The sequence below is a fragment of the Budorcas taxicolor genome, chromosome 15, assembly GCF_023091745.1.
Source record: "Budorcas taxicolor isolate Tak-1 chromosome 15, Takin1.1, whole genome shotgun sequence".
Classification (NCBI taxonomy): Eukaryota; Metazoa; Chordata; class Mammalia; order Artiodactyla; family Bovidae; genus Budorcas; species Budorcas taxicolor.
In genome coordinates, this window is record NC_068924.1 from 21,768,999 (window position 1) to 21,791,927 (window position 22,929).

Below are 22,929 nucleotides of genomic sequence, written 5' to 3' on the forward strand. Positions count from 1 at the left end.
AATTTATTAAATCTTATAAATCTATGAGCAAAGCAGTACTAGAGGGGTGCTTTTACCATTTTGTAGATGTGGAACTAAGGATATATAAATCATACGTATATACACCATACACAATTGGCCCTTGAACAGTATGGGTTTGAACTGCATGGATCCACTTATATGCAGACACTTTTCAATAAATACATACTACAGTATTATATGATCAGGAGTTGGTTGAATCTGAGGAGGCAGAACTGTGGATATGGAGGGCTGACTGTGAAGTTATATGTGGATTTTTGACTGCACAGGGCCGGGGCAGGGAAGGGGGTGGGTGTTGTCTCTGTGTTGTTCAAGGGTCATTACATATATATATATATATACATATATATATATATATATTTTTTTTTTTTTACCAGTTGTAACTTTAGGGACAAAACCAAAGGAACACAGGCTCTAACTCAAGACTCCTCTACACTTTCTTATCCTTTATGTTTGGGATCTTTTTTTATCAATCACAGATTTGTTAGCAGGCCTCCCTATCTTCTAATTTTTTTTTCATGGTGGCTTTTTTTCTTTTTCTAGGTTTTCCATGATGATGATGCCATTCCTGGATGGGAAGGGAAAATTGTGGCCTGGGTAGAAGAAGACCATGGAGAAAATTAATGCTGAGTATTAGATTGGGGACTTGCAGAAGTTGGCACACCCTGGCTGCTTCACTCAGGAAAGAGGACTAAAACCAGAATACACAGGAAGTTTGTGCTGCCAAAACAGAAGCTTCTCCAAGTGTGACAGCCATGGGCCAGTCCTGTTTGTGTGCCTGGCATGTGTGGCAGCTAAAATCTCTGTCCAAAAGTAGACCATGGGTTCTTCTGGAGTTCCTTGTCCGTGGGAACACACTGTTTTACTCTACTCTGCGGACAAAAAACCGAAGGCCTTAACCAACGGGGATGGATGATCCCGCTCCTATATGGGCATGGCTGCTATTATCTGGAACCCAGGAACTGGATGCATCACTCCTATGTGTTACAGTATTATTTTCATTTTAATTGGCCTCAGTGGTTGCAGCAATCAGGGTCCCAGCATTTGTACTCACAGACAAGGTGGAGGTACCAGCTTTTTTGCTTCTTTGCAGCTATTGCAAACCAAGAATAACTCAAAAGGTGGTACCAAAGATGAAAGCCCACTCTTCAGGAATTTTTTTGGACTGGACGTGGATGGTGCTGAATTGTTAATTGGATTGAAAAAGGGCTGCCCATATTGTGCTGTACTATGCTAAAACCATAATTAAGACCTTGGGCTGCCTCTTGCGTCTTAACTGATTCTGCAACTTGTCCTTTACCCACAGAAGGCATATTTCATGTACTGCTTGTTTTTCTCTGTGGACTCTCTAACTTTAGAGCCATTCCCCTCCCCCCCCCCCGCCCCCCCCCACCTTCTAACTGATGAACTTTGTATTTGAAAGGAATAAGGAGTGAAAATCTCCTTTCAAATCCAGGCGGGTATGGAAAGGTGCTGCTACCCATATCTTCTTGACTTTCTTTCTCTCATGACTTTTCTTTAGCCCATGGCATCTCCTTTGCAGTTGAAAGGAAACAAACCATTACTTTCAGTGTTTGTGATTTATAAGTACTGAGCATGAATTATTGGTCTGCCCCTCTTCGATGTCAAGGCCAGAGTTATTTTCTATAATATATTTAGTCTAGGCTGATCCTTTAGGGCACAATAGAAACCATGGGGGCATGAGATGTGAATGGCAGGGTTGATTCTGGATGAAAAAAACCAAGAATCCTTTCTCATGTGCAACACTGTCAAGTGTAGAAGCTAAAAGAGTTAAACTTTCAGAGATTACTTAGTATCTTGAGTTTTCTCATTCATTCAACCAATCAGATATATATATATATAGTCAGTATAAATATATACTATAAATATATATGTATATATCAGTCTCCAAAGCAGTCTGCCTGTGATCACCTATGTACACTGCCAAGCAGAAGAGTCAGACAGATCTGGGTTCTTGACCTGTCCGTCTCAAGTTCATCTCCCCTTTTCAGCCATTTCAACAGACTACTTGTTGGAGCTCTGACATGACATTTTGTTGTTTTATATAGATGCGTCTTTTAAAAATAGTTCATGTTTGGAGAATTCTTTTGTACTCATTTGCTTTTTGTCCAAGAACCATGTCTATTTTTATAACTTGAGTGTGAGTTCTATATATTCTTACATTCTGTATACTGTATCCATTTTCTAGGGAACCCAGTAGCTTTTATACAGGCTCTTTCTTCTTACCAGCCCTTGTGGTTTCAGAACAAGCTTTATTTTATTACAGGTATACTAATGATAACTCCTGTTCCAGTTCTACCAGCCATTTTAGTTGTGGAGTTAGTTTTATAGAACCTCTTTGATGGCTCCTTTAGCTGACAGAAGGAACTCAAGACACCTGATGTCTTTCATATAAGTTTACCTGGTTTCCTCCTACTGAAGAATGATTTCTCATCAGAAATGACCAGGACAATTTGGGAAAGTCAGTTAAAAGCAAGAATAATTCATTACGAAAGCAGACAGAAGAAAACAGTATATTTGCCTTTTTATTTTTCTTTTCTGCCCCCCAGGAAGTCTGGAGAAAAAGTCCTCCCATCACCAGTTTCTCTGCTGCATGAATTTTAGTGTTTTGCTGTAAGACAGCATGAGGGTTATCAGACTAAAATTTGTTATTGTATTTTCAGTACAATTTATCTTGAATGTTAAATCAGTTTTGTCAGTATTCTTTCAGCAAACATTCTTTCCATTATGTAAATTTAAATTTTCAGAGGAAATTAAATCAGAGCAAATTTTCAGAGTCCTTTACCTTCTTTGTCTTTTATCTCTTGTGTCCTTTGGAAAAGAAGCTGTGTGGCCTTGGTTCCTCCACAGAAAGCTTAAGTTGATTTCAGAGCTCATTAACCTCAGAGGCCATGGGTAATAATGAAGCACCCCCATTACAGGATGGCACGCCAGTATGTTTTTGTAAAATGTGTTGGTAATCCTCATTCCAGTTTCTAAACAGGAGCCTATTCTAGGAGTGTGTATTGATTCATTCTGGTTTGAACAGTCTCCTATTTGATATATAGGAGACCTTTTGACTTAAGAGTATTGCCCCCTGCTGGCATTTGTGTGGGACAGTCCATCCTGCTACCGCTGAAGTTCTTTGAGAAAACTAAAGAACTAGAAATGTTTAGAGCTCATGAAATAAGCTCTAAACCCAATTTAAAAAATGACCCTGTCATAAAAACTAAGTTAATAAAAAGTTCATTTCCTTAAACAGTCTTCATTTAAAAACTGAAGACTATTCTCACTCAGTTAACTAAAGTAGCTGGAATTGGAAAATTTTACAATTTCTACCTAAAGAATTTAGGTTAAATTTACTTGGTACTGAAATGGCTATCCTACTAACTGACCAACTTCTCAGCTCTTTTTGACCAGGATGGTTGTACATTAAGGAAGTTATCTTTATGCCCTATATTCAATACAAGAGGACTCTAATTACTTAAAACATTTAGGTCATAATTATAATAACTTTCATTTCCCCCATAAAATAAGCATTATGATTGCACACTTCTATTGTCTGAATTTATGTAAGAGGGTATAGCTTGCTTAAAATATATATGTAAAGTTATATTTTCTTAGAAACATGGATGTTTGCAACCATTGCTTTCGAAGAGATTACTATCATGTATTGTTTTACGTTTTCATAAAGATTGTGTTATACCAGAGGCTTCTGATTATCAAAGTGATAACCAGTTTTAACTGCCTGTATGTACCAGATTTGTGAACTAGTTTTAAAAAAAAAACAAACGCAGAAACAAACTATGAATAAAATGGAGTTTGCAAACTAAATACCATTCATAATTTTCACTTGTGTTTATTATCAACTGATATTAATCAAGAAAGCCATTCACATTTAGTGAAAGTAAATTTCCTCAAGTGATCTCCCTGGTAGCATGTTTACTCGTTACTTGGGGAGTGGAGATAGGATTACTTTATTGCTGCAGATATTACTACTGGTATTTCTAGTGTTACTTAGCACTTCTTTGACATTTTATGTAAATATGCAAACAAGTAAGAACCCAAGACTCTAAAGTATGACAAAACAATCTCCAACACAAAAGCAAAAAACACTGAAGCTTTCAGAAATGTATAAAAGAACCAGAACTTCCAAATTAATTTGAAAGCTGCTTTCCTAAAACTTAGCCTTTATTTATTACTTTAAAGGTTTTATATATCTAAAGTTTTAGCCCTGGGTGCTTTCATTTGCCTTCCAATTATATTATTTTCATCTATTAATTACAAGCCATTTTAATTGGGTTACTCCATCATTATGTTAAGTATGTGAAGAACTTTCACTACCAACTAATTCCTCTTTACATCTCACCCATTCGATATCAGTAATATTCTACAAGTCTCAGAGGGCTTATTTGACCAACCTAATTATTCCCAGCTTACCTCTGCGGTAAACTAACCACTCCTGGACTGTTTCACCTGTGCCCTCCGATGATTTAGCTATATCTGTCAAAAGTATATTCAAAATGCGAACTTGCTATGCACAGAAAAATGAAAAAAACAAGGCTTAAGTAAGGCTACCTAAGTACCTGAACAACAAACTGAAGATCATCTTGTACAAAGGCTATGTTAATTTAGATCCAGTTATTAAATTCAGAGTGGAAATACTGTAGTAAGGTATCAGCCAATTCAAAATTGTTAATTTAAATAATTTATATAGTATAAGCCCTTTCACTAATCACAATTATTCTTCCATTATTTCTTCCAATTGCTATTCATAAGTAGTTTTACATAATTGTTAACAATATAATTGCTCTACTTTTAATATTATTTCAGGTATGCCTTTCCATTTAATCTGGGAATTCTGTTTCTCAGTTGTACTCCCTGCATATCATTCTGTTAGACAACTGTACTTGTTTAACCTTTTTCTCATTTTTGGATAGTTAGATTTTTCCAATTTTTTTTCTGTTATAAAGATAGTAAAAAAATTTTTTTTAACTTAAAGTTTCCAATTTAAATAGGTATGAAATAGTGCCTTCTGGCTGCCTTATTTTTCCAAACGTTTAATTACCTGCAAAGTTTAACATGTTTTAAAATGTTGGTTTTCTTATATTCTTGATGTTCTCTGACCATCTGTATACTGGGGACTTACGATATAAATACAGCACGTGTTTCCTTCTAGTCTAATGCCACCCTCAGCTCAGAAATGAGATTATTTTCCAATTATAGGATGATAACCTGACCGCAGCCATGAAATTAAAAGACGCTTACTCCTTGGAAGAAAAGTTATGACCAACCTAGATAGCATATTCAAAAGCAGAGACATTACTTTGCCAACAAGGGTCCATCTAGTCAAGGCTATGGTTTTTCCTGTGGTCATGTATGGATGTGAGAGTTGGACTGTGAAGAAAGCTGAGCGCCGAAGAATTGATGCTTCGGAACTGCGGTGTTGGAGAAGACTCTTGAGAGTCCCTTGGACTGCAAGGAGATCCAACCAGTCCATTCTAAAGGAGATCAGCCTTGGGTGTTCTTTGGAAGGAATGATGCTAAAGCTGAAGCTCCAGTATTTTGGCCACCTCATGCGAAGAGTTGACTCATTGGAAAAGACTCTGATCCTGGGAGGGATTGCGGGCAGGAGGAAGAGGGGACGACAGAGGATGAGACGGCTGGATGGCATCACTGACTCGATGGAAGTGAGTCTGAGTGAACTCTGGGAGTTGGTGATGGACAGGGAGGCCTGGCGTGCTGCGATTCATGGGGTCGCAAAGAGTTGGACACCACTGAGCGACTGAACTGAACTGAACTGAACCCGACAGTAGAAGTGTAACAAATGTAACTGGAAAGGATTCTACGGCAAATTAAAATCGGAAATCTGTTTTGTAAACTTTTTTTCTTCAGAGAAGATGCTTAATCCTGCTACAGCACTCTTGAATGTGGGGATATAGCTTCCATTCAGCTGCTCTTCACACCATTTGGCTGGAAAACCTAATCATCCCGTTTCCTGTTGGGCTACAATCCTGAACTTGAATCTTTGTCACCCAGTACAGCCTGCGAGGAGCGAGGCCCCAGACTTGGGGGCCACAGGGTGTGCTAAGGCTGGGGGCGCGCCGGAGAGCACAGACGCCCCCTCGGGCGGCCCTCCGCCAGAGCGCCTGGCAGGCTCTCGATGCCCGGCTGGGCCGGGAGCCCCCTCCCATCCATCCTCAGGGCGGGGCCAGGCCCCTCAGCCCACCTCTGACCACTTCACCTCCCGCAGTCCCGCTCTTGCCGCCTTTTTAGGCCCCTCCTTTTCGACCGCGCCCGTCACGGCGCTCAGGTCCTGTCCCCCCGCCCCAGCGACGCCTTCGCCACCGATCCCACCACTTTCCACTCCTCCCCACACCTAATCCTCCCAGATTTGGCCTGCTGGAACGCCCCTGCCCCTCGTCGTTCTATAGTAGCCGCCCCGACCCGCTCTGGATCACCCTCAGCCCCTCATTTCCCGGAGAAAGACCATACGTTCTCCGGTCCGTGGAGCGGGTGGGGCGAGGCTTCGCAGCCCGTTTTACGACAACTTGCGGCCGCGCGGCGCGGCTGACGGCAACGCCGCGCTGCTCTTGGAGAGGTCACTCCGGAGACGGCGTTGGTTTTGGGGTGTGGGGGCCGTGGCAGTATGTGGCGCGTCTGTGCGCGACGGGCTCAGAATGCAGCCCCCCGGGCGGGATTCGGGGCTCGGTGGACGGCTTTTCGGGAGGAGCCGGGAGCTCCGTGCGTGACCCCGCAGGCTGGCTCGGCTCTGGCTCGCTACAGCAGCAAGACCCCAGGATATGGCAGGGTCCGGGCACTCTGTGGCTGGAGCCCTGTCTCTTGGGCCACACCGCGGAATCGCGTCTTGCTGCAGCTCTGGGGATCGCCTAGCCGCCGCTGGTATAGCCTCCCCCCGCATCAGAAGGTAAGCCCCAGAACCTGTCCTTCGCGGGACCCCGTTGTCCTTCACGGCAGACTTGTTGGCTTGGGATCCTTCCTTAGAGGCCTTGATGATCCTCCGTCTCCGCCCCCCTCCAGGTATACTCTGTCACTGTCCCTTCTCCATTACCCAGCTTTGCTTTAGCTCTTGAGCTTCCCTCTCCTGACCTATGCCATTGAAGAAGGAGCTGCAGGCTTCCTTCTGACCGGTTCCGTTCAAAGAGCGCCAAGCCTGGGGCGGTCTGTGGAATGTCTGCTGAGTACATGCTGTTAGACCCGCCCAGTACAGTGGAACGGGAAGTCTGTCCTTCTGGTTGAGAGCTTTTGGTGTTAGGAAATCCCTTTATAAGCCCATTGCCCAATGTGTGAAAGGACTCAGACTCAGCATTAAATTAGTCTGAATTGAACGAGGTGTTACACCAGTTTGCGAGTTAGGTAGCTCTTAAAAATGAGTATTTCTCCCTTTTCTCCTCTAGGTTCCATTGCCTTCACTGTCCCCTACAATGCAGGCAGGTACCATAGCCCGCTGGGAAAAGAAGGAAGGAGAAAAAATCAATGAGGGTGAACTAATTGCAGAGGTAAGTTGGAAATGAGTTAGAAGAGACTAGCTTAGACTAAACCGAGTGTTAACTTTCTGAGTAGGTAATTATCCCTTTTTCCTGGAAAATTCCCTGGACAGAGGAGCCTGCTGTCCGTGGGGTCACAAAGAGTCGGACACGACTGAAGCAACAGCATGCATGCATGCATTGGAGAAGGAAATGGTGACCCACTCCAGTATTCTTGCCTGGAGAATCCCAGGGATGGAGGAGCCTGGTGGGCTGCCATCTATGGGGTTGCAGAGAGTTGGACAGGACTGAAGCGACTTAGCATGCATGCATTAAGAAACTTAAATGTTTTTTACAGTTTGATATGAGAGATTGGTTAGCCAAGTTAGCAGCAGCTAACCAAACTGATTTTTAGCCTGGGTGTTTTTAATAGTAATTCTTTTAAACCTGTGATAGAGGCTTTATTTTCACTGTTGAACTGTATGATTTTTTTTTTATTGCGGTATGATTGATTTACGATGTTGTGTTAAATACTCTTGTCCATTATGGTTTATCACAGATACTGAATGTAGTTCCCTGTGCTATATAGTAGGACCATGTTGCTCTCCATTCAGTATGTAATAGTTTGCATCTGCAAACCCCCAAATCCTACTCTGTTCTTTCCCTGCCCCACCCCCCAATCACAAGTCTGTTCTCTGTGAGTTCATTTCTGTTTCATAGGTAAGTTCATTTGTGCCATTTTAGATTCCACATATTTTTCTTTCTTTTTCTGACTTACTTCACTTTGAACTGTATGATTTTAGACACAAGTTAATAAAACTTCATACTGGCAGCAGAAGCCTAAGCTCCTGCTTTTGTGTTAAAAGGTTGAAACCGATAAAGCTACTGTTGGATTTGAGAGTGTGGAGGAGTGTTACATGGCAAAGATCCTTGTTGCTGAAGGTACCAGAGATGTTCCAGTTGGAGCAATCATCTGTATCACAGTTGAAAAGTGAGTAGGATCAGGGGAATCTGTGAAAGTCAGGTGCTTAAGTGGAGTATTTTAACCCGCAACTGAGGAGTTAAAGGCTTCTAAGGCTGATACATGCGCTTTTTAACCCCTTTATACTTACACGTTCTTTCTCTTCCTTAGGCCTGAAGATGTTGAAGCCTTTAAAAATTACACACTGGATTCTTCAGCAGCACCTGCCCCACAAGCAGCCCCGGCACCAACCCCTGCCACCGCCGCTCCATCACCTGCACCTTCTGCTCAGGCTCCTGGTAGCTCATATCCTACTCACATGCAGGTGAGGCTCAGCCTCTGGGTGTCTGCTTTAGAAAATTTATTACTTACTCATTATTTTTCATAGATGAGTTGCATCCTGGAAACTAGCATTAAACCTGGCTAGTTTTTGTCATTTGAAAGTAAATAGAGATTTAAACATGAAAATTGACAACATTTATTCTTAGTGGTTATATCCAGATGTGTATACTTGGATAGTTCTTTTAACCTTTCTCAGCCTCAGTGTAGCAGGTAGGATAATGTTTGGTACTTTTCATTCAAGAATATCATGTCGGATTTTGAGGATTGTTTGTACTTACATCTGTACTTTGCTGTGCTATGTCGCTTCAGTCGTGTCCGATTCTGTGATCCTGTGGACTGTAGCCCACCAGGCTCCTCTGTCCATGGAATTCTCCAGGCAGGAGTACTGGAGTCGGTTGCCATGTCCTCCTCCAGGGGATCTTCCCAACCCAGGGATCGAACCTGTGTCTCTCTTATGTCTCCTGCATCGGCAGGTAGATTCTTTACCACTGAGCCACCAGGGAAGCCTCTTTCCTGAGCTTTCTGTTTGCACATTGTGGGACAGTGTTATCCATGCTTTAGAAAACGGTGATGGCTGTTATGTGAATTTCTCTGAGCAACAAAAGAAAAATACTATTGACTATAGTCTTTAAAAGTTAAGCAAGAATTTGTAACTGATCATTAGCTTTTTTTAGTATTTATTTATTTTTTAATGGAAGGATAATTGCTTTACAGAATTTTGTTATCAGCCAAATATCAACATGAATCAGCCATAGATCATTAGCTTTTAAGGAGTTGAATTTCATCAACTTTAACTTAATATGGTGGCTCCGTGGTAAAGAATTTGCCTGCCAATGCAGGAGACCTGGGTTTGATCTCTGGGTTGAGAAGATCCCCTGGAGTAGGAAATGGCAACCCACTCCAGTATTCTTGGTGGGAAAATCCCGTAGATAGAGGAGCTTGGTGGGCTACAGTTCGAGGGATTGCAAATACAGTGAGGCATGACTGAGTACAAGCCATGACATACTAAAAGATAGATATTGCTTGAACATTAATACCCAGGTTAGAATTGAAATTAAGCCAGTAACATTGCTGAGTGATTTATCACTTGAGCATTTTTAACATGCCATTTTAATAGCAAGATGTCAGGATGTGTAGAAAGAAGTCTTCCTGAAAATAATTATTTGGGAAAGGATCTCAGAATAAAAGTGACCTATGCATGTAAAAAGATAAAAAATTAATTGTCCAAAAATTTTGTGACTTTATGCAGGGCAAAAATGTTATGGGAGTTGGGGCATAAAAACTGTGTCAGAATTTTTTTCCTCAATCCTCAGTTTCTTCCTCTTCTGAGGTTATGGTTGGTTACTTTCTATATTCTTCCTCCTGCTAAAGACCTTTGGATCCTTTTGTTAATTTGTTATTATACAATACCTAAGAGGCAATGGCAACCCACTCTAGTACTCTTGCCTGGAAAATCCATGGATGGAGGAGCCTGGTAGGCCGCAGTCCATGAGGTCGTGAAGAGTCAGACACCACTGAGCGACTTCACTTTCACTTTTCACTTTCATGCATTGGAGAAGGAAATGGCAACCCACTCCAGTGTTCTTGCCTGGAGAATCCCAGCGATGACGGAGCCTGGTGGGCTGCCGTCTATGGGGTCACACAGAGTCGGACATGACTGAAGTGACTTAGCAGCAGCAGCATCAGCAGGCAGGTTCTTTACCGCTAGCACCACCTGGGAAACCCACTTATATATACTCCCTGTATAAACAGAGGTTTTTTTAGTAGGCGTGAAGTGCTGTCTATTGAATAAAAGCCCCCAGTTAGTGTTTTTCCTTGACATGTAGTGTTCTGTTTTCTCAGAGTAAGTGAAATAATCCAGTAGTATTTAGAAAAGACTAACAATAAAGAATAAGCTTCAAATAGACATATGTAATCTGGAGGAGGGCATGGTAATCTACTCCAGTATTCTTGCCTAGAGAATCCTCATGGACAGAGGAGCATGAAGGGCTACATTCCATGGGGTCTCAAAGAGTCAGACATGACTGAGCGATTCAGCACAGACATATATAATAACATTACAACAAAGCTGAAGGTGGTAAATATAGTCACTGTTGATTCTGTTAACTAAATCAGTTTCTACTGATAAGTTTATTAGATATTAGGATTACCCCATGTATATTTGTGTGTTTTGGATATTGGAAATGGATAAAAGCCAGCTGCGTTTTTTCCTAAAGAATTAAGACTAGAACTTTTCCTTCTCTTAGTTTTATTTGTAGAAATTTTTGTATAGGAGTAACTTTCTTCTTTGGGCATCATGTTCTATTCCCTGGTCTTTTATTAACATTCACTCCTGATGAAATTTTGCCTGGTGGTCAGTTCACACATTTATTTCATCCTGTTCAGCAAATTTTTTAAATTTTTAATTAAAAAAAAAGTTACAAAAATTTTTTTTGTCTGTGCTGGGTCTTCATTGCCAAGAGAAGGCTTTCTCTAATTTTGGTAAGCAGGGGCTACTCTCTTGTTATGGTGCTTGGACTTCTCATTGTGATGACTTCTCTTGTTGCAGAGCATGAAGTGTAGGTACAGGAGCTTCAGTAGTTGCAGCTCGAGGGCTCTAGGGCATGGGCTTAGTAATTGTGGCTCATGGGATTCATTGCCCCAAGGCATGTGGGATCTTCTCAGTCCAGGGATCAAAGCCGCGTCCTCTGAATTGGCAGGCGGATTCCTAACCACTGGACCACCAGAGAAGGTCGAGAGTTCTAAGTTTTGTTTTACTTTTTTCCCCACAGCTTCCTGAGACATCATCAATTAAAATGACTTTTCTCTCAGCATAATCCTTATGTTAAATAGATGCAGAAGACTTAAGAAGATAGCAAACAAAACCGTAACTGAGTGAGCATCCAAATTCAGTGAACATACAAGCCATATAAATAGGGAAGTAGTCTTTAATTTAGATTAGCCAATCTGTTGTTTTAGATTTTACTCAGGTGGAAGTGACTATTGTAAGAACAGGTTTTCGTTATTGTTTTGGGTTTTTTTTCAGCCATGCCATATGGCATTCAGGATCTTAGTTCCCCATACAGGGATTAACCTGTGCCCTGCTGCATTGGGAGCAGAGTCTAAACCACTGGGCCACCTGGGAAGTCCTGAACAGTTCTTGATATTAGTTTTTTATCTTGAAAAAGTACCTGGGAGGGACTTGGCTAGTGGTCCAGTGGTTAAGAATCTGCCTGCAGGGGTCACAGGTTCAATCCCTGGTCTGGGAAGATTCTCACATGCTGAAGAGCAACTAAACGCATGTGCCACAACTACTGAGCTTGTGCTCTCGAACCCAAAAGCTCCACCTACTGAGCCTGCGTGTCTTGAGCCCATGCTCTGCAACCAGAGAAACCTCTCCAATGGGAGGCCTGTGCACTGTAGCTGGAGAGTAGCACCTGCTCAGTGCAACTAGAGAAAGCCTATGTATAGCAATGAAGACCCAGAGCAACCAAAAATAAATAATTAAAAATTTAATAAAGTATCCAGGGAGTTTGGGAGAAATTCAGTCTCCTCTGAATGAAAAGGTGGATTTCAATAAAGCACACAGTAAAATTTAAGTGGAAAAGTCTGAGGTCATTCTATGAAGATGAAAAACCTCTAGCTTAATCTAAGTGTTAAGAAAGATGAGATGTTCTATGTTTAGATATTGTTGAGGAATTAATTTTAGCCGTCTAGAAAGAAATCTTTCCCCTCTGCCCGTGGTTTTTAACTTCGGAGGGTGGGTCAGAGTATCACTGGCACTATAAAAGCTTGAGATTTAAAGGATTTACCTGTAGGGACACTACTGAAGCTCGAGGCTTTTGCTGCTGTGGGAGCATCAGGCAGATGGGAATTTGGATTGTCATAGTCGCTGTCATTCCATAAAGCTGTTTGCTTGCCTGAGTGCCATTGTGTCAAAAGCATCCTAATATTGAGTAATAATAAAATATATGTTTGTTTCTACAGGTGCTTCTTCCTGCCCTCTCTCCCACCATGACCATGGGCACAGTTCAGAGATGGGAAAAAAAAGTGGGTGAGAAGCTAAATGAAGGAGATTTATTGGCAGAGATAGAGACTGACAAGGCCACTATAGGTGAGATTTCTTCAGCTCTTAATGGTTGAGACACTGAGTTTTCCGGTGAGGGAAGAGGATTGCCATCCTATCCTATAATGAGTGAGTGATAACATGAAAAATTTTAATTCTTGGGATTAATTTCCTGGAACAGAGTATTTTCATAACAAAAATATTGCATAGTTGGATCTGTCGGTTCCATACTGCACTATCATTGAATCAAGGATGTATCGCCTTGGAGATAATTTTTAGGCCAGAGTTTGCTTATTAGCCTTATGTTACTGAGAAACTGTATCCAAACTGACGTTCTTCACACTGGGCAAGGGGGAAAAAAGAGGAAATAGGGGAAAATAACATCAAAGGCAGGAAAATACTGAAGATATTCAGATGACTTTGAGGGAAAACTTGAAAATAGGGTTTAGATTGTTTTTGTATATGAGAATGACTGATGAAATGTATGTATTACCTGTTCAGATATTATATCACATTTCCTTTTATTGACTATCTGATTTATTTTTATGCTCAGGAAAAAATCCACCCTATAGACAATTAATATTTGCCATACTGCATCTGGATATCTGAAGATAAATATATATATATTTTTTCTCCAGTCCTCAAAGATGCAGTAGGAGCTTCTGGGCATCCTCTGCAGCGGGGTTTTTCAGATTTTGTTCTTTACACTCGCTGATTCCTTGATGGCGCCTTGGGGTAAAGGAGACTTAAGAGAGCAGGATTCTACTATTCCTTGCCCCCTCCCTCACTTCTGACTCTGTTTGATCTTTTAGTATATTGTGCTTCCCCTCATAAAATTTTATTAGAGGAAAAGGGTCTTTTTTGTTTGTTTCTTTGTGTTTTGGCTGCCCGGGTTTTTGTTGCAGCGCAGGCTCTCTCTAGTTGCAGGGCTCAGGCCTGTTTCAGAGTCTGGACTCTAGAGCTCACGGGCTCAGCAGTTGCAGTGGCAGGCTTAGTTGCTCTGTGGCATGTAGGATCTTAGTTCCCTGACTGGAGATCGAACCCATGTCCCCTGCTTTGGAAGGCAGATTGTTAACCACTGGACCACCAGGGAAGTCCCTATTCTCTTTGTTAAAAACATTGGTAAAAAGAAAGAAACAGAAAAGCCCTGGCAAAAATATATCTGCTTTGCATTTTAACTTGATTACCAGTGTTTCTGTAGAGAGTGGTATTCTAGAAACTGCTCACTAGAGAAGTATTAACCTTGGTCAAACTCTACACTCTGTAGTGGCCTTGGAGCCTTTTCTTTTGATATGTCTTGTACTGGATGTTAATTCTCAGCTGGGAAATAAAAGGATCCATCAGAAATATGTTCGTCAGGGAGAGGCACAGCCCACCAGAAAGCTAAGATCTGGAAGGCAAAAGATGTCCTCTACAGTGGCTCCTTTCAGTTTTACTTTTGGAATCCTGCGTATTTGAGTTCCTTGTGAAAAAAAAAAGCAGTAGCTGGGAATTCCCTGGTGGTCCATTGGTTAGGACTTCACGGTTTCCCTGCCAAGGGCCTGGGGTTCAGTCCCTGGTGGGGAAACTAAGATCCCACAAGCCACATGTTGCAGCCAAAAAAAGAAAAGCAGAGGCTGAGTAAAGTTGTCAACACCATTGAATCTCCATAATAATGCTATATTTCTTCATATTGAAATAGTTGGTGTAATACCAAGTATGACCTCTTCAGAAAAGTTCCAAAGATGCATCACTGTCAACTGTAGTAGCTCTTTTAGTTTAACAACCATGTGGTTCTGTTCTTTAGCAGTACAACTGATGCCATCTCGGGAGTCTTGTGGGTCTGCACAGAGCAGCCCTTGGAGATGTGTTAAAGAAAACATTTAGAACTAACCACTGTGTAACCTCTCGGGGTTTTATTTGACAAATATTTATTAGTATTTACTTTGTATTAGGTACTATTTCCAAGTGCTTGGAAAATATTAATTCACTTAACTTTTGTAACAGCCCTGTGAGGTAGGAACTCTTGTTCCCATTTGGTAGGTAAAGAGGCTGAGACACAGGTTAAATAGCTTGCGAAAGGTTATATAGCTACTTAGAAGAACCTTTTACTTAAAAACTGTGCTTTGAATTTGGTAGGCTAGTAGAGTCCTTTAAGTTCCATAATGGTTTTTTCTTTCTATTTAAGGTTTTGAAGTACAGGAAGAAGGTTACCTGGCAAAAATCCTGGTCCCTGAAGGCACACGAGATGTCCCTCTAGGAGCCCCGCTCTGTATCATTGTGGAAAAAGAGGCAGATATACCAGCATTTGCAGACTATCGGCCAGCTGAAGTAACTGATTTAAAACCACCAGCACCACCACCTATCCCATCTCCGGTAGGTATGCTTCTAGAATTGAGGGAACACTTACCTTATTCATCTCTAAATTAAGGAGTGATAGTCTAGGTTCCTTTCAGTGCTGAGAGTCTGTGATGAAGGAAGGAGATAGTTAACATTTATGGAGACCCACAGGCTGCATGGGACTGCACTGTTCACAGAATGGTCAATAGTTTGATTTTTGTAATTTTTCTTTTCCCTGCTTTCTTGAGTCTTGTTGAGAACAAAACTGAGGTGACTTGATCTTTTTATGCTTTAGGTGTAAATATACATATGGAAGGTAATGCTTCATCACCCATTTTCTGTAGAATTTGTAGTCTTTGTCAGTCCTCTTGGTATTCACATATTATAGTAGGTCAAGCTTATATTTGTAACACATGGGAATCTTGACATAAATGGCTTATTTTGCATAGAATTTAGTCTTTTGCTATATATTATATACGGGGGGGGGGGGGTTCCCTCGTAGCTCAGCCAATAAAGAATCTGCCTGCCGTGCAGGAGACCCGGGTTCGATTCCTGGCTCAGGAAGATCCCCTGGAGAAGGAAATGGCAACCCACTGCAGTATTCTTGCCTGGAGAATCCCATGGACAGAGGAACCTGGCAGGCTACGGTCCATGGGGTCGCAAGGGTTGAACATGACTTAGTGACTAAACCACCACCATATACTATATACCTATAACATGAACTCATATGAATTCCAGGCAGTAATAATACTATAAGGCTTCTGCAGGTATAGAATCATGTGAGTTTAGGTACACAGTTCTGTCAGAGAAAACTTTAATTTCTGACTTCCATACATTTATGGGGAACTGGCAAGTAGTAGTATTGGTTTATTTTTTAATGTGTTTTCAACATGGAACCTTCCAGAATAATTTATTATTTTGGAAGTAGGTTAAGTAAAAACCATGTAGGTGATAAAATGAGAATAAAGAAGGGACAAGAAAATAGAGACAAGATTAAAGTGAAGAAAGGCTATAAGGATGTTATATACTGGTCACCAGAATTAAATTCAGTGCCTCTCTGTATTAATCATGGAGTTAGAGAACTTGATTGTGTTCTATCTTTGTTAAAATAATGTTATTGTATTCATATTGCTCTATTATGTTGGTTAAGCAAGAAAAATGAGCATTTGACCTTTGGAAAAAAGGTGAAAGTTATATAATGAAAATAGGTTTGAGTTAATAAACTATAAGCTCTTAATCTTTCAGGCCAGTCTTTGCAGTGGTGAATTAACAATTTGTAACTTTTTTCAAAAGGCAGCCCCTGTTCCTCCAACGCCCCCACCTGTAGCCCCTCCATCTTCAGCCCCCCGGCCAGCCGCTCCAGCTGGACCAAAGGGAAGAGTGTTCGTTAGCCCACTTGCAAAGAAGTTGGCAGCAGAGAAAGGGATTGACCTTACACAAGTAAAAGGTACGTCTGTTTCTATCCAATGGAGTTGTACTAAAATTGAGTTTCCTCCTTAGGACCAGAGAGCACAACCACAACTCTTAATATATAGAGCTGTCTTACCTGGGGAAGTAGGGAGAAGGATGAGGGAGGGAACTGACAGAGTAGGAAAACTTCCTGTGCTTTGCTTGGTCTGTCTGAGGTCTACCTGTATAATTTAGATAGCTTTTTTCATTTTCTGTTAATGGGAACTGCTTAATTGTTTGTGAACGTATGATGTGTTCAGCAAAGTTGGGTTATAGTACTTGATTATGTAATCAGAAATCTGTATTAGTGCTAGGCTGAGTGAATATAGCAATACTCAAAACACAACATGAAGTTGGGATGATTTGAAATGACTTAAGATATGACTTAAAATTCATATAAAACTGAACTAACGCCTATTGAGGGCAAAGGAAAATGCCTTACTCATCTTTTCCTTCCCAAAGAGAACGTGTAGCTTAGTGATAAGAGTGTGGGCTCTTGAATGAGACCATCTAGGGTTTAATCCTGGCTTTATCACTTTCTATGTAATATGTCTGTTGATGAATTACTTTATCTGTTTTTCCATCTGTAAAACTGAGATAATAGTTTCCAATAAAATAAGTGAAGGGCTTAGAACAGTATCTAGAATATAGTAATACTTCATACATATTAATTTTGTTCACATTATTATTATTGGCTGGCATTTAAATGTTTTAAGCTAAAATTTAATGTAAGGTAATTAATATACTTTGGAAAGGGGTGGGAGAAATTACTGTTTGTGGAGCTTGGTTTGAGGGCTAGTACTGTGTGCTAGTCATTTAATTTCCAGACTTAATTTGCATAACACTGGAAGTAAGAATTTTATGGCCTCATATTTTTTGGATAGGAAAATAGACTCTTGAAAGATCTCTTGTTCTGTTAAGCAGTGAAGTTGCAATTCAGATCTAGATTTGCTTCATTTTAGAATATGCATGCTTCCCACTACCCTATACTTTCTCCTGTTTTGATGTTCTGCCATCTTTAATTACGCAAAATAATGGCTACTTCTGCAGTTTTCCAGCTATGAGCAATCGTTGTTGGTTATCACTGTCTGCGGCCTGTTGTTTTTATGGTTTGAAAGCAAGCCAGTTCCCAAAAATACAGGGACAGAAGTTATCACTGTTTTACCTTGGAGAATTCTTGTAAAAAAAACCCTTCTTTCCATCTTAATGTCATTTCACTAATATATTGCCATTCTTTATGTATGTATGATTAGAGATAGCAATTTAAGTTGGAAAACATTTTTAAGGGGAGGAAGGACTGGGTTAATAATTATATCTGAAGAATTTAAACAAGTAAATGAGGACCATTTGTTGGATATTGAGTGATACTGGCTGCCTTAGGAAATATTTATGTGGAAAAAATCTCAGTATTCTTACGCAGTTAGAGTTAAGTGATTCATTTATTTAAACAAATGTTCATTGAGTATTGTCTGTGCATCCAACACTTGTTCATGGGACAGACAATAAAGAAGTAAATGGACAAGGATTATAACATAGTAGTTAAGAGTATTGGCTTTAGAGTTGGAATGCTTAGATTTTAAACCCCAGCTCTGTCGAACACTAGGTGTGTTCCCTTTTCTGTCTCAGTTTCTTTATTTGTATGTAGAAATAATACTTTATAGCTTGTTGGGATTAAATATGTTAATAACAATACCTGTACATAGGAAGCAAATATAGGTAATTAGCTATGGTGATAATAATAGCCTATTAAATAATATGATTTGAATGCTAACAAATAAATAAACCAAGTGTTATGCTAGGGAGTAACAAACAGGGTACCTCTGTCATGGGTTTCCCAGGTGGCACAGTGGTAAAGAATTTGCCTGCCAGTATAGGAGACACAGATTCAATCCTTGGGTCAGGACGGTCCCCTGGAATAGGAAATGGCAGCCCACTCCAGGATTCTTGCCTGTACAATTTCATGGGCAGAGGATCCCAGCAGTCCATGGGGTCGCAAGGAGTCAGACACGACTGAGCAACTCAGCACAGCACACACATGCACGCATGACCACTTTTGGACAGGATGGTTGGGGAAGATCTTTTTGACAAGGTGAAATTTGATCTGACCTGAAAGATGAGGAGGAGGCAGCTATGAGCCAACCATGTGAAGAACTGCAAGAGAAGCATTCTGGGCAAAGACCAGCCTGAAGGGGAGAGAGCTCGGTGTGTTTGAGACAAAGAAAGGAAGCCAGTGTTAATGGAGCATAGTGAGCAGAGTGGTAGGAAATGAGGGCAGAAAGAAACTCAGGGGTAAGAACATAAAAGACTTTACAGGTTATGATAGAGTTTGAATTTTATTTCAAGTAGAGCAGGAAGCCATTGAAAGATAAAAATGAAGAAGTGGCATAAAATCATTTATATATTTAAAAGATTGTTTTGGCTGCTCTGTGCAAATGGATTAAATGAAAGCAAAAGTGTCTGTTAAGATGTTGCTGGAGTCGGTGGTGGTTTACACAAAGGTGATGAGAATAGAAATGGAAAGAAATGGACAGCCTCAACATACGTTTGTGGCAGAATCAATAGAACTTAGTGAGGGATTGGATATGAGGACTCAACAATAGTGACTTCAAAAGATACATGCAGTGACAGTCTGGATAGGGTGAAAAGTGAATGAAGAAGTGGAGATAGCATTGTGGGAACTTAGTCAAGAGCTTTAGCTGCAAAGGAAGGCATAGAAATAGAGATGTACCTTTTGGGAGGATATGGGCTTAAGAAAGGGCTTTAGGAAATGAGTGGTGGTAGAACAGGCCTAGTGTAGAGTTTCTCAGCTGTGACACTGCTGACATTTTTCACCAGGTAATTCTTTGTTTGTGGGCTTCTCTGGTGGCAAACCACTTCAGTATTCTTACTTTGAGAACCCCATGAATAGTATGAAAAGGCAAAAAGATAGGACCCTGAAAGATGAACTCCCTGGGTCGGTAGGTGCCCAGTATGCTACTGGAGAGCAGTGGAGAAGTAACTCCAGAAAGAATGAAGGGATGGAGCCAAAGCAAAAACAATGCCCAGTTGGGGATATGACAGGTGATGGAAGTAAAGTCTGATGCGGTAAAAAGCAATATTGTATAGAAACCTGGAATATTAGGTCTGTGAATCAAGGCAAATTGGAAGTGGTCAAACAGGAGATGGCAAGAGTGAACATTGACATTTTAGGAATCACCAAACTAAAATGGACTGGAATGGATGAATTTAACTCAGATGACCATTATATCTACTACTGTGGGCAAGAATCCCTTAGAAGAGACGGAGTAGCCATCACAGTCAACAGAAGAGCCCAAAATGCAGTACTTGGATGCAGTCTCAAAAATGGCAGAATGATCTCCGTTCGTTTCCAAGGCAAACCATTCAATATCACAGTATCCAGGTCTAGGCCCCTACCAATAATGCTGAAGAAGCTGTAGTTGAACGGTTCTGTGAAGACCTACAAGACCTTCTAGAGCTAACATCTAAAAAGATGTCCTCTTCTTTATAGGGAACTGGAATGCAAAAGTAGGAAGTCAAGAAATACCTGGAGTAATGGGCAAATTTGGCCTTGGAGTACAGAATGAAGCAGGCCAAAGGCTAATAGAGTTTTGCCAAGAGAACGCACTGGTCATAGCAAACACCCTCTTCCAACAACACGAGAGAAGACTCTACAAATGGATACCACCAGATGGTCAATACTGAAATAAGATTGATTATATTCTTTGCAGCCAAAGATGGAGAAGCTCTATACAGTCAGCAAAAACAAGACCAGGAGCTGACTGCGGCCCAGATCATAACTCCTTATTGCCAAATTCAGACTGAAATTGAAAGTAGGGGAAACCACTAGACCATTCAGGTATGACCTAAATCAAATCCCTTACACCTATACATGGAAGTGACAAATAGGTTCAAGGGATTAAATCTGATGGTGCCTGAAGAACTATGGATGGAGGTTTGTGACATTGTACAGGAGGCAGTGATCAAGACCATCCCCAAGAAAAAGAAATGCAAAAAGGCAAAATGGTTGTCTGAGGATACCTTACAAACAGCTATGAAAAGAAGACAAGTAAAAGGCAAAGAAGAAAAGGAAAGATAATACCCATCTGAATGCAAAGTTCCAAAGAATAGCAAGGAGAGATAAGAAAGCCTTCTTCAGTGATTGGTGCAGAGAAATAGAGGAAAACAATATAATGAGAAAGACTCGAGATCTCTTCAAGAAAATTAGAGATACCAAGGGAACTTTTTATGCAAAGATGGTCACAATAGAGGACAGAAATGGTAGGGACCTAACAGAAGCAGAAGATATTGAGAAGAGGTGGCAAGAATATACAGAGCCATACAGAAAAGATCTTCATGACCCATAATCATGATCTTCATGATCTTGATAACCACGATGGTGTGATCACTCCCCTACAGCCAGACATCCTGGAATGCGAAGTGAAGTGGGCCTTAGGAAGCATCACTATGGACAAAGCTAGAGGAGGTAATGGAATTCCAGTTGAGCTATTTCAAATCCTAAAAGATGATTCTGTGAATGTGCTGTGCTCAATATGCCAGCAAATTTGGAAAACTCAGCAGTGGCCACAGGACTGGAAAAGGTCATTTTCATTCCAATCCCAAAGAAAGGCAATGCCAAAGAATGCTCAAACTACCGCACAATTGCACTCATCTCACAGACTCATAAAGTAATGCTCAAAATTCTCCAAGCCAGGCTTCATCAGTATATGAACCAGGAACTTCCAGACGTTCAAGCTGGATTTAGAAAAGGGAGAATAACCAGAGATCAAATTGCCAACATCCGTCGGATCATTGAAAAAGCAAGAGCATTCCAGAAAAACATCCATTTCTGCTTTATTGACTATGCCAAACCCTTTGACTGTGGATAACAACAAACTGTGGAAAATTCTGAAAGAGATGGGAATACTAGACCACCTGACCTGCCTCCTGAGAAATCTGTATGCAGGTGAAGAAGCAGCCTCCTGAGAAATCTGTATGCAGGTGAGGAAGCAACAGTTACAACCGGACATAGAACAACAGACTGGTTGCAAATTGGGAAAGGAGTACGTCAAGGCTGTATATTTTCACCCTGCTTATTTAATTTATATGCAGAGTACCTCATGTGAAATGCTGGACTGGATGAAGCACAAGCTGGAATCAAGATTGCTGGAAGAAATGTCAATAACCTCAGATGTGCAAATGACACCACCCTTATGGCAGAAAGCGAAGAAGAACTAAAGAGCCTCATGATGAAAGTGAAAGAGGAGAGTGAAAAGTTGGCTTAAAATTCAACATTCAGAAAAGTAAGATCATGGCATCTGGTCCCATCTCTTCATAGATGGGGAAACAGTGGAAACAGTGACAGATTATTTTTTGGGGCTCCAAAATCACTGTAGGTGTTGACTGCAGCCATGAAATTAAAAGACACTTGCTTCTTGGAAGAAAAGTTATGACCAACCTAGACAGCATATTAAAAAGCAGAGACATTATTTTGCCAAGAGAGGTCGTCTAATCAAAGCTATGGTTTCCCCAGTAGTCACGTATGGATGTGCAGGTTGCCCTACAGAGAAAACTGAGCACTGAAGAATTGATGCTTTTGAACTGTGGTGTTGGAGAAGACTCTTGAGAGTCCCTTGGACTGCAAGGAGATCCAGCCAGTCCTTCCTAAAGGAGATGAGTCGTGAGTATTCATTGGAAGGACTGATGCTGAAGCTGAAGTTCCAATACTTTGGCCACCTATTGCGAAGAGCCGACTCATTGGAAAGACCCTGATGCTGGGAAAGATTGAAGGCAGGAGGAGAAGGGGACAACAGAGGATGAGATGGTTGGATGGCATCACCGACTCAGTGGACGTGAATTTGGGTAAACTCTGGGAATTGGTGATGGACAGGGAGGCCTGTGGTGTTGCGGTCCATGGGTTCGCAAAGAGTTGGACATGACTGAATAACTGAACAGAACTGGTGACTTGGTGGTAAAGTATCCACCTGCCAATGCAGGAGACATGGTTGCAGTCCCTGGGTTGGGAAGATCCCCTGGAGAAGGAAATGACAATTCACTCTAGTATTCTTGCCTGGGAAATCCTATGGACAGAAGAGCCTGGCGTGCTGCAGTCCATGGGGTGGCAAAAGGGTTAGACATGACTTAGTGAGTAAATAACAGTTCTACTTGGCAGAGTGAGGGTGGGGTTCCTCTGCATTGTAGCATGTTTAGCAGCATCCTTGGCTCTTACTCGCTACACGGTAGTAGCATCCCCCACTTGTAACAACCAAAAAACATCTCAAACATTGCCGGATGCCCCCCTGGCAAAACTG

At 41.2% G+C, this 22,929-nt stretch overlaps 2 protein-coding genes across 2 annotated transcripts in view; both read left to right on the forward strand.

Annotated features, from left to right (window-relative positions):
• Window positions 1–1,728, forward strand: part of DIXDC1 (DIX domain containing 1) — a 67,746-nt gene extending 66,018 nt beyond the window's left edge. The window contains exon 20 of the mRNA XM_052652697.1: window positions 562–1,728. Coding sequence (XP_052508657.1) covers window positions 562–642 — 81 coding nt within the window. The 3' untranslated portion in view covers window positions 643–1,728. The remainder of the gene's footprint in view (window positions 1–561) is intronic.
• A 4,914-nt stretch (window positions 1,729–6,642) lies between these two features.
• Window positions 6,643–22,929, forward strand: part of DLAT (dihydrolipoamide S-acetyltransferase) — a 31,563-nt gene continuing 15,276 nt past the window's right edge. Inside the window, exons 1-7 of the mRNA XM_052652295.1 lie at window positions 6,643–6,946; window positions 7,437–7,538; window positions 8,372–8,496; window positions 8,638–8,791; window positions 12,775–12,901; window positions 15,021–15,208; window positions 16,466–16,619. Of these exons, the coding sequence (XP_052508255.1) occupies window positions 6,668–6,946; window positions 7,437–7,538; window positions 8,372–8,496; window positions 8,638–8,791; window positions 12,775–12,901; window positions 15,021–15,208; window positions 16,466–16,619 (1,129 nt within the window). The 5' untranslated portion in view covers window positions 6,643–6,667. The remainder of the gene's footprint in view (window positions 6,947–7,436; window positions 7,539–8,371; window positions 8,497–8,637; window positions 8,792–12,774; window positions 12,902–15,020; window positions 15,209–16,465; window positions 16,620–22,929) is intronic.